Source organism: Fopius arisanus, unplaced genomic scaffold (assembly GCF_000806365.1).
Source record: "Fopius arisanus strain USDA-PBARC FA_bdor unplaced genomic scaffold, ASM80636v1 scaffold00067, whole genome shotgun sequence".
NCBI classification, from domain to species: domain Eukaryota; kingdom Metazoa; phylum Arthropoda; class Insecta; order Hymenoptera; family Braconidae; genus Fopius; species Fopius arisanus.
The window spans coordinates 332,330-345,116 of NW_011887806.1; the positions used below are offsets into that span (position 1 = coordinate 332,330).

General features: G+C 42.0%; 1 protein-coding gene across 1 annotated transcript; it reads left to right on the plus strand.

The window, feature by feature from the left end:
• Window positions 1-2,191: 2,191 nt before the first annotated feature.
• On the plus strand, window positions 2,192-7,866 carry Dfd (Deformed). The gene is made up of 2 exons (XM_011309456.1): window positions 2,192-3,767; window positions 5,973-7,866. The coding sequence occupies exons 1-2, from the start codon at window positions 2,909-2,911 to the stop codon at window positions 6,626-6,628; spliced, it is 1,515 nt and encodes a 504-aa protein (XP_011307758.1). The 5' UTR covers window positions 2,192-2,908; the 3' UTR covers window positions 6,629-7,866.
• The last annotated feature ends 4,921 nt before the right edge of the window (window positions 7,867-12,787 follow it).

Sequence of the window (12,787 nt, forward strand, 5' to 3'; positions counted from 1 at the left end):
GGGGGGGGAGAGGGTTGTCATGCTGGGGGAGACCCGTAGGAGTGATTGATTATGTTTCGCCGGAAGAGAAGCGACGAGGACGATGAAGAAAAGGACCTAGACCCAGCGAGAAAGAAGACAAACGTTTCGGTAGCATCGCGATGATAGAGACGAGGAGGTCGCGCCGCAAAACGAGGAGGACAACATACCCTGTGTCCCCCATATCTCATCCACCCACCACCCATCCTCCCCTGGCACTGGGTTTTTACGTTCTGGGGGTGGGACATACACCCAACTGTAACGCAGGAGACAGTCGACCGCCCCCCGGGCACTCAGGGATTCCACTCGAAGCCCCATATTCTCGGATTTTTCGGCGCTATACGGGATACAATGAGAAGTGGACGGAGGATATATAGATCTAGGGGAGCCAACATTGGGGTGAAAAATTGACGGATAAGGGGTAAAAAGACCGCTGCACTACTTGGAACTGTGTGAATTGCTCCTTGGACCGGTCAGCCCGTCAGTTTGATTATTTATTTTATCCGATAGCCAGAAAAAGTGACTGCCATCGCAAAAAGTCTATTTTCACACGTTCCCTCGTAAAATCTTCTCCTCCCGTCCTAGGCTGTAAAATTCACTCTCCATTTTCCAAACTAGTGCCTTCCAAAAAGTCTCTAGAGCAATTTTTCGTTACTCAGAAAAACAAGAACAAAATTTTTCGTGTCCTAACCTATAAAGTTCACTTTACAGTCTAGGCTGTAAAATCATTGAATACCACCAATTACTCATGCAGTGATTATGCGTTTCCCTTCACCCCTCGGGGTGTCCGCAAAACGTGATTTTACGTACGACGAAAAAGCACGAAAAATCGATGAATCCCCTGGACGCGTTACACTTACCCTCCCCCCATCAGGGGGGTCCACCACGGTTATGTGAGCAAGAATAATTTATCCGTGTTATTCACGGCTGCCTTGACGGTATACCGTGCCGCACAAGCAACTGCCACGTCTATTGTACCTCCAAGTATGGGGTCGCGGCATTTCCACAGGCTCATAACCATGCATGTGGAAACTAGAGAGCACCACTAATACATCAGGATCCGGCATTCCCCCGTGATCTCTTGATTTGCGAATTTCTCGTGTGCCCCCAACACTGTCGCACAAATATTTGCTCTAGTATGGGTTACCCCGGTAATTCGACATACTCCATGTTACTAATGTCTTCAAATTACAAACATGTCACGCAGCGATTAGATACTAGCTAATTAATGTTTCCACGGATGGAGGGAGCCATCGCAATTAATCGTAATATTACTACTGTGTAAAGTAGTAATGAATGAGTTAACTACTTATTCATTAAACAAAAATAACACAACGGCAATACAATTAAGTGGATGATTGATTTTTCAAACTTCTGGGTTATTTAATAGGTGGTAGGCGCAGTGAAAAGCGTGGAGCATCGTATTATTATACCCATGGTAAAACGCAATGAGTCGGCTGTCTGCGTTATGACTGTGCATATTGTGACGTGTTTTTATTTTTTTATTTTTTTTTTATTTCTTTGGCTTCTTTAGCTCCCCCTGTGTGATCGCCAGAAGTGGATGTACTTGGCCGAGTACTGCAAGACACTTTCTAGAGCACATGCACACATTCGCACGTGCGAAAGCCGCTGACGGTCAAGGTGATGATTGTAGAAAATATTTTACGGATTATTTTATCAGGGAAGTTGGACATCAGACCAGAAAGTGTCGTACTCATGCAGCAATCATGCAGCAGTCATGCAGCAATCGTGTGTCATTTGAGTTAAAATCATGAAAAGAAGTCGATCTTTCGTGGGTGTCATTGAAATGATTTTAAAAAATATCACTCACCCGATATCACGCAGAAAGCTGAGGAACTGGAGATAATTCCCATTCGAAGATGGATTTTGTAGGCGTGTTGATACGAACGCGTGTAGGAGTGACTCCCCTTTTACGTGGCACAGCATCCCATGAGTCCAGGGGGATAAACGCTGGGGTACGGTGTGAAAGAACGGGGGGGCCCTCTGGGTTTTCGTGGCTGGGGTTGGCCTCGTATTCCACCGAGGGTGGGGAAATGATGCCAGTGGTAAATGGTGGGGATAACCACTCGACAGGCAGCAAGGAGAACCTCCGTCGATGGGCTCGGTTGTCTGGAGGGAGCGCGCTAACCGGACCGGAGTTGTCAGACGAGTTTGTGCTGAGGTACTGTGTGCGGTGTGCTCCATCGGCTCTTCAACGTACCACATTTTGGGTTGAAATTTGCTCAGTGGGACGTCATTGTTCCAAAGTTCAACGCGAAGAAGTTGTGGTCAAAGCAATTGCAGCTGTAGAACACTCCAAACGTCAGAATATCGATAACTCAAAAGATTGATTTGGTGAAGACGAACATTGAGTGATCAAAGTTAATTGTGGAAATAGAGTATGTGCGCGAAACAGTGAAATAGAATTTTAAACGGTCTAAATGCATTGGTGATAGTACCTTCTGATCCGTTGAGAATAGTTGTTGGCACCTGCCACAGCGGTCTCGGGGCGCCACACTCACATGTTGCATGCGTGCCGGTTATCCATCATGGTCGCGGACACAGCGAGACTCTGATTGGTGCGCCGCGATCACGTGGTATGGTAATTGGTCTCCAGTGGGCGGGAACCGGCTGGTGTGTTCATGTGGTGGTTTGTAGCTACATGTAGGAGAAGTATCGTTGCTCTCGTCGCCACGAAGGATCCAGCGAAACTCTCATCGGTGGAATATTGGTGACGGTAGTGGATTTTGTGATTGCTTGTACAATTGTATTTACAATGAGATCCTTAATTGCATCGAGTGAATGATGAACTATGAAGTGCTATTGCCGTGACTCAAATTCTTTACGAGAATTGTGAACAGTCCCAGTGATTTCCGAGTAATCCATCAAGATGAGTTCATTCCTGATGAATCCAACCGCCGGTGGTTATCACCAGCAGCATCAACAGTCGAGTCACCATTTGCCAGCATCTCCAGTTGTGGTGGATCCGAAGTTTCCACCAACGGAGGAATACAGTCAGAGTAACTACATCTCGTCGACCAGTGATTTCTTCAGCAGCGGTCACCACCTGTCCCATCCGCAGTCGCATCAGCTGCAGTATGGATATCACCAGCATCATCATCAAGCAGCATCAACACCCTACGGCGCAGCTTCAGCTGTTCCCCTGAATGGTGGATACGCGAGCTACGGCAGCTACTACACTCCTCATCCTCACCACCAGATCCACCCGGTCCACCATCCCAGCCTCCATCCTCATCATCATGCAGTGGGTGCCCTGGCAATGCCTCCAGAGGCCCAGCAACCCCCCCTGACGTGCCCCCCATCCCTCCATAATCAGCAATCCCAGCAGCAGCCTCCAGCGACTGTCTTAGGATCAACCGCATTATCCCCAAATCTCTTAACTAGTCATGTACCCGACGCTCTGCAGCATCCCCAGCACTCTCAACCCCCTCAGCAACCCCAGGGCCAGTCCACACCGCATCTCGAGAGCAACGTCTGCAGTCCGACGGGGGCAAACTCTCTGCACCGAGATAACTCACCTGATCTCAATCAATCTAATCAGCACTCTGGCCACATGCAGAGTCAGCAGACGTCCGGGCAGCATCACGACGACGGCTCTGATCAGGACGACATGGACGATGACGCCATGGACGGATCACCCAACATGATGGACGACGAGGAAGAGGAGAATGAAAATGGCGAGCGCGTTGTTTACCCCTGGATGAAGAAAAATCACATCGCTGGTGTCGGTAAGTCCTCAAATCATATGATCAATTGATGATTGAATAATTCTTCATGATGGATAACTGCAGTGGTAGGACCTGAAGAAGTCCAAATGGGCGTGGAATTCTTCCCTTTGTCCTCATAACAAGATGCAAGGTGTGTGGCCATTTTCCGGATGAGCTTCCCATGCCGCAAATATTTACAATCTATCTGTTAACCACCTTACGACCGCATTTAATCATTCCCCAATGCTCTTCAAAATCTATTCTATTGTTGGAGTCATCATACACCTCACGCATCGAATACAACGATTTATGTGACACCGTTTATCTTTACGTTTTGTCCCGACGGAAGACTTATGAGGCGCAATTTATCCTGACAGCTCCCCTAGACCTACCTGTCCTCCGACTCTTGTGTGGTCGACAATTTTTTCCCGATTTAGTGGCGTTCACTTTCATTGTGACCTGTTTTTTATCTCTAACGCTGTCACTGTTTCTACAGTGTATCCACATTTTTATTATTTATTCATCACGCGATAGCAAAACGCGTTATACACCGCTGAGTGGAATATTTTTCCAACGATTTCCATAGAAATTCGTCTCACTCGCTCTCGTTAAATTGTCGAGACCCCCGGAGTTTTCTCTGATAAACCGTCAAAAGGAAAATTCTGCATCGTAACTCTCACCGAACGTGTAAACCTCACCTTCGGGCATTCGCAGTTTCTTTAATGACGAAGAATGACTACTCACTCCAACTTGCAACTGCTCCAAGTGGGACACAACAGCGATTTTACCATCGAAAAATCCATTTTTCACTTTTTGTCAAAGTCAGACAAAGAGGTTTAATCATACATTGTATATTTTTTTCAACAAAGCTCTTGCTGGGCTCTCCGAATTCAAAAAACCGAGAAACTGATCGCCTCACCGTGGTTTTGGCCAGAGAAGAGAATCATCGTAAGTAGAACGAAAAAAAAAACCAATTTCATGCCGGAAATCTCCAACTAGAAATTAGAGATAACCAATGGGGGAGCTGTGATTGAGGCTTGCGGTACGGGTTTTCGTGTTCAGACAATGGTATGGCCAGTCCGTCGGTCGCAATCCCTTCGAATGCCGAAGGGGGCAGAAGGGGGTCGGACAATGGTCAGCCTCAGGATGGAATGGAATGCGTCCGCACGGATTCTAAACTCTTCTCATTCTTCTTCCTTTGACTCTTGGACAACAAACACATCCATTTGTTTCAACCTCCAGACGTAATCTCTTCAAGTTTTTCAATGTCCAAATGACACAATTCACTGGACGAACTGATGCTTCATGACTAGGCCTGAGAAATAGAAAGGTATGGTTTTGTTGGTATAACTGTTGCTGGATATATCCCTGTGATTTTAGACTCATCCGTCTCATTCACTGGCTTTTATCCTGAAGCACACAAGGCACTTGGGCATTGTCCACACGTCTGTCACTGCTTCTTTTTCATTCTCTTGTTTTATTCCATTGATAAATGGCATTCATCTTGGCTAGCCTTGGAATCACTCGACTCGATGCCTTTTTTTTTTCACCGCGAATTAATAAACCCATCCTGTGTCTATTGTCGCTGATACCGTGTAAACTGCCATTGCACAAACATAACAAAAATCATTCTAATCAATATTCGAAAAGACATCATGAATATTTATAATACCTTTTTCCCGCCACGTGCAGCTAGAGAAACGACGCATAAAACCGATGTCAAGAATCTTTTCCACAAAGATTATTACGCGTGATTGAATAGGTCCTGTATGCATAAATCATAATACCAAACAGTGTCGCAATTATGCAGGTATAGATTTTTACGCGAATGGAATACTGCAATCACCGTGTGGTCATGAGTTCGAATTGACCGAATATCATTAACAACGTGATGGATTTTTTATATCAATCTGAAAATGATTGAGTGATGCTAGTCTAATGTTCCACCGGTTGTTGTTTTTGGTATTATTTTTTTTATTTATTGTCTTTATTATTTCGATACTACATAATGGTTGAGTGTCACTCTCGAGCGGTTTTGGAGTCCGGGGAGTCATTCCAGTGAGGCATTATCAGCTTCAATAACTCCAATTGAACTCGCGTCAATGACGCAACAATTCCCTTTCGGTGCCAGTCCCCCGCCAATCATGAGTAGTCCACCCAATGATGTTGATTCCCACCGTGAATGATCCCCTGAAGACGTTTATGTTTCTCTTTTTTTTTTTCCAGCGAATCCGTCGTATCAACCTGGTGTAGAGTCCAAACGACAGCGAACAGCGTACACGAGACAACAAATACTCGAGCTTGAGAAGGAGTTTTATACAAATCGATACTTGACGAGACGACGGCGAATCGAGATTGCACACATGCTGACCCTGTCCGAGCGTCAGATCAAGATTTGGTTTCAGAACAGACGGATGAAGTGGAAGAAGGACAACAAGATGCCAAACACGAAGAACGTCAGGCGGAAAAATACCAACGGACAGCCCCAGGCGAAGCCGAGCAAGGGCTCATCACGCACCAAGACTGGTAACAACAACAATCAGAAGAAGAACAACAATAATTCACCGTGTGAATTTAAACTTGAGAATGCTAGTCTCGATGGTAGCCTAGACATGAGTGATTTTCATGGTGTTAGCACAGCACTTCCGCATCCACACACCTCTCATCCCAACTTTCAAGGCCATCCGCACTCATTGACGCATCTTCAGGCACAGCTGAGTCATCTCCAGGTTAATGGCATGATGGACAGCACCAGTGGATCACTGGGACACATGAACTCGGGGAGCATCAGTCCTCTGGCTCCTGCTACAACACCACCTGGTATATCAGCTGCTGTTCCAACAGCAGCTATCAAATCAGACTATGATCTTACTGCTCTGTAACGTCAGCAGTCTCCATTGCCTGGAACGCTTAGCGACCTGACCAATTTCGTTGATGTCAACGATGTGGCACCGTCTTATCAGTGGCTCTGAGAGACCACCAATGGGACAAACCTTATTCCAGTGAATTTTCGTGATTAGTGCAACCAATCAATGCTCATTTTCATTATTAGGTAGTGAATCCTATTGATGGGACTGATGGATTTTCATACATTTTCTAAATGTGCCATGCCATCTTACTCCAGGCCAGTTTGACCCAATGCAAGTACCCGTGATTAGAGATTCAAAATTCTGTAGTTTATCATTATTTCCAGGGAAAAGTGGGGACTCCTTTGGCGCTGATGCTCGACATTCATTTTCTGATCATTTCCTCGCCATTAGTTTTTCGGACGCCATCACGTGTAAGAAATGGAGGGAAGACGCGGTTTTGATCGTGTGCTAATGTGAGAGAAGGTGAACAACAAATTTACTCCAGTTTCTGCGCAAATAGGCATGCAATTGTGCTAAATTATTGAGCAATAATACAATAACCTGAAAACATTGCGGTGAATTTTGAATTGTTGCGTCAAAGTAGTCAAAATGGCGGCTCTCCCGAAAATGTAAATACGTACTCTGTGGTAAGTTGTAAATATACAATTGAAAAATTCGTTTACGTCCGTGAGGAGTTAGTTGATAATAATAATCGTGTGATTAACGAAATTTCCTTCATTGATAAGACTTTGTGAAAGTTAATAATCCAGAGAGCGGTAATAAATTCCACCGAATGATCCCCTGAAATCGTTGAGTGTTAACCGCCTGATTACCAATTATTCATGTAAATATTGACAGTTGTACATACAATAGTCTAAGATAGTCATCTATTTTTATCAAATTGGAGAACAGTAACGACCAATAGCTTATCAGAACCGATACAATACGTGGAGCGATTATAAATCAAACGATCCTTGAATGCATTCGCTGTGACAACATACCAAAACAATACCATAGGTGTAATACAAACTAGAGTCTAAGCCGAAACATTAATAATAGAGTATAAACGTTGAATTTCTGATATGATTCTGTATAATTAGCGTCGATTAGTCTTGATGGCGTAGCACGAGTCGCTGATTCTAGGGGTTTTCGTGGTCGTTATGCGTCCGGAACATAAATACATTCACCATAATCCTGTACATAGAGAGTTGTAATATAAGTATATAATGATGGAATCGCGAGGACACGCGATAGTGCTTATGTTCATATGAAGATATTAAAGAAGTTTAAAGGTAAAAATCCAGAAATTGATGAAATACAATCTTAATGTGAATAAACGATTAAATAAATGTTTCGTAAATTTAAAATTACTATTGTGATTTTTTTCATTACCTTTTTGTCTGGGAAATTCGAAAAGAAAATTTAGTCTCCAGAAATCGTAGATCGACTCCTGGATGTGGGATGGAGTAGAAAAAATTATTTTTGTGTTTTTATTGGGTCTGAAGATTTTATTATTATCTAGAGGATAATTGTAGGTGGAATTGATTTTTAATTGATAAAAAAATTTCCTAAAAAATTGATTTTCCTCTCCCAAAAATGGCAGGTCAGGCCCTCGGGGCTAAGGTAAAATATTCTCTCAATTTCCACTTTTTCACAGGCTATCCCTTTTTCATTATCACGAATTCCGTATTTTAAATTCCCAATTTTCCATTTTCTATTTTATTCTCTCATTCAAAATGGCTCCACGACGTACTGGAGCGTCGAGGGTTTGAAAATCGATATTTCGTCATGACGTGAAAAAGGGGAAGTTTTATCGGAATCTATCCATGGCTAGGCCTTTTGAGGCGGTTGTAGGAGGGGTTGTAGAATGAGAGCGGTGAAATGTGTGGGCGAGAGCTAGCACAAAAGATCCAACAAAAAAGGTCTCAACGTTGGACGTCATGGTAGTTTTTCGAGGGGTTGCAGATGTGAATACGGGTAGTCATGAAAGCTACTGGCTTTTCTTGGCATATCATCGTGTACTCCAATTGCTGATTGCCACGAATGCCCCCCCCTTTCCTCCCCCTTTTATGCTGCATCATGCCCGATTTCTCCCGGAGATTTCCAGCCAGCTGGAGGTGGAAGGAAAAAAAAATGGGATATTTTTTCAAAAATAAAAGGGAGAGCCCGTGCAAAAGTAAAAATAAATGAGAGCTTGTGCTCTGGTTGGAGCTGCATGCGATGGAAAAATCGTGATACCCGCATGTGTGTGCACGACCTGCTTCTTTTTTTTTTATATTTCTTTTTTGCTGATTTTTTTTTTTGTTTGGGAAAGGGCCGCGCACGCGTCCATGTGGACTTTCGCACAGGGTGGCAACCCATAAGCGAATGGAAACGCCCGTGCGCACGTACCTCCGCCCATGTATATTGAGTTTCTTGATGTTGCATTACACGATGCCACCCTTATCACCGATATTTTGTCGATCAATTATTCGCGATTGGAGGAAATGTCGTTTCTCCTCGGTCTAATCGTCGATTCACCTGCGGGAATATGTAATAAAATTCACTGAATTATAAATTTTTATGATTTCCGAAATTCAATTGCCAAAAGTATTTTTGAGCGGGATCCAATGAAATTCACCATGACAGTAATCCTATAAAAATTACGGAATGTTATGAATGAAAAAAATTACGGAATGTGAAATCTAAATTTTGGGAAAAATCGCCATTTTTTTCTGAATATCCCGGGTAAAAAAAAATTGTAATCGGAATATTTTTTCCAAATTTTCAAAAAATTTCTGAAAACTTTTCAGAAAATTTGAATAGGAAAATTTTTTTTATCATTTTCCGTTTCAAAAAAAAAAAATTCTGAAAAGTTTTCCAGAAATTTTTTGAAAATTTGGAAAAAATAGTCCGATTACAATTTTTTTACCCGGGATTATACTAAATTAATTATTCAATTTCGATTGATCGGCCCAATGCTGGTTCAATGTCGGTTCAATATCGGTTCAGCGTCGGCCCATGGTCGGCTCACTCAATCCCCAAATTCAACTGAATATCTCAAATAATCTCAATTCATACCTAAAACCTGAAAATTATTGGATTGAAATATTTTCCAGTAAAAAAAATATCGAGTTTTCTATTTAATTTATAGAATAATTTTTTGAATATCATGCATAACCAGGCGGTAGCATATTGCCGATTTATAACTATAAATAACAATCTCATGTGATGGTAAATAATCGTAAAGAATATTCGACTTGTTTAGTGTGAGGTGAGGTCAATTGGTACCTTGTACACCAGAGACTAATGGTGCGCGTGCGTCTACCATTTTATTCCTCAAGTTCTCTCGAGTGTAATCATGTGGATCTACATGCCAGGACCATAGAGACGGGAAATGGGTGGTCGAGGGTATCGCTGGATATGGGCCTCAGAGAAGTCTTGCTTGGAACGTCAGGATTCTCTCGGACAAGAGACCAAGTTGCGCGTTCACCAGACGATAGCATCTATACGTCGTCCGGAGGTGCTTTATAATAATTCTCGATGTTTCAGGGTCTTCAGTGGGATGGCCATCCCATGTTCGATAGATAACCCAACGCTTTTTATTATTTTCTTCCAAAATTCTTCGACCCCTCGCTGACATTTCCGATTTCTCACCTAATCCCAGAATCCTCAATATCACGTTTTTCCCTAAATTTAATCTAGCATTAATTTAAATAAATATTTTCATTTTTCTATTTATGATAAATTTAACTACAATAAAAAAATCCGAATTATAAAAGCTCAAGGAATTTATTAATCATTTAAACGACAAATAATTACTGAATAATAATCCATAATTGATGGCTGATCAATTCTTGCTGGAATGGAAGAGATAAAAAAAAAGATTTTCCTGTTTTATCTTAATTGCATTCATTCGAATTCGTGACGTTCAATCATTCGAAAATAGTAATTACTCCGAATATTGAAAATAGTAACGGAATGGATATTTTGCCTGTCCCATTCTGGTGTTCGCCAAAAATAACCCGAAGACGGCGCCCGATGTTCAGCGGTCCCCATTCGATGTAATTGGAGGGGATTAACGAGTCATGACTCCATTTATCAGGTTTCGTAATTACGAGGCATCGGCTCAACCCGTGAATACATCAGCCGCACTCTGCGGATGTGCGCAAATAAATTCTTTCCCCCGGAGCCCTTTCCGTTCGCTACTGTTCAAGGGGTGACGAGCCTCTGAGTGATATTCCCTCGGGACAAGAGACAACTTTGCATCGCAAATAAACTTTAGCCTGTGAGTTTGAGATAAGGGGTTGTACCGAGTCCCTGTCATCGAGACCTAGTGGAAAGTGGAGTAGACGAAATTTGATATTTCATAAAAATTTTATGAAACAAAAAAAAAATGGGAAAACAAAACAATTTTATTTTTGGGAAAGGTTTTGAAAATTTTTTTTTTTATTTGAATAGGAATTTTTTTTTATAATTTAGATGACGTATTTTTGGAGAATATTGAAAAATGAAAAAAATAAGAAAATAACAGTGTAATTAAAAGAAAAAATTATAATGAAAAAATTTCGAGAAAAATATAGAAAAAGTTTTTCGAAAGAAATTTTTGAAAAATTATTCAAAATATTTCCAGAAAATACAATTGTTTTGTTTTCCAAAAATTTTTTGAAAATTTGGAAAAAATATTCTGATTACAATTTTTCTCAACCAGAAACAAATATTAATACAAAAAAATAATCAGCGAATTTTAAAAACAACAACAATTAATTATTATTAATTCTAACAATTTATTAATGAGTCTGTATAATAATTGCTTGTGGGAACGTCTAAATAATATTGCGAAAACCGTGAAATTGACATGACAATTCTTTAAAATAAATAAGACAGAGTGTGCACGCGAATAAAATAATTTTCTCCCCAGAAAAATAATCGCGACGTGGCATATCTCAGTGATTCGTCAGTTCCACCGATACCTGGTCACAGCGGAGTCTCAAATCAATTAATAACCCGTTACACGTGACTCGTCCGCATTCCTGGCAGCTGCATATCACCGTAACAACTTGCAGACGGTAGCTGGGTATCCGTCTGGGGCCTTGCATCCCCATATTGGAGACAGACTCGTCTCCTTAACGTGGGCGGTCCATCGCGACATCCCCGAAGGTTCATTAAGAGAGCAAACTCTGAGCAACCCGTGGTCCATGTATTTTTATCTCTCGTCCAGACCGGGAGTTGACAGTCTACCTCCGGGCTTGGCAGTAGCCACCACCAGTCTTGTTAGTCCTATCATACCTGTCGCGTGGACAGAGTCCAATTCCCAGAGTCCAATTCAGAGTGCATCAGCCAAAAATGTCAAAATATGGTGAACTGCACGAAGAGAAATTTCCATTAAAAAATTGCATGAGAAACGCTTTGAAAATTACCAGAATGCGCAGCGTGGGGCATTGCAATCTAACCTGAAATATTACCACCCGAATTGTTTCCGGATAAAAAGGTGATCAGGTCCTTAATCAGGTGATGGAAACCCTTCCAACTCAATAAAAAAACATCCAGAATGGTTTGGTGGACCTGAACTAGACATTTACCGAAAATTTTACTGGATGAACGAAAAAAAAAAAATATGGATTAAATATCACTCACTCGTCGCGTCAACAGCGACAGCAGGGGGAAGAGAGGGTTTAAGGAATTTCAAGGACAACAGAGTTTACCTCAGGACTATTTATCGATGTATTTGCCTCCTTATTGTTTCTCTCTGTTTCTCTTTTATGCAAGGAAATTCACATTTCAATGATTTTTGTTTTTTGGTGCACCTAAACCACACATTTACCAAATTCCCCAGTTCCGTCACTGAAAACGTAATGAAGACTTCCGGTAAAAATTACTGGGAGTGCTGTGAAAAATGAATGACTGATACGAAAAAAAAAAATGACCTGTCCATTATTAAATGGACTTTAGATAATCCAATTACATCGGCATGTGCTACTCTGACAACGGCGTATGTCCACATATTGAGCAATAACGCAATTGACCAAAATACAGGGCATAACAGATGTGACTGTCATATCTCTCGATATCCCACCGCGTCTTGATATTTGGATCCTCGTCCACACCGAGAGCATCAAGAGCTTGAAGCCTGCCCCTGTGCATTTCGCATTGCCCGCGACGCGTGAAGGTTTTAGCTCTCTTGCAAGCCGCACACCGTTCATTAATCTTGAT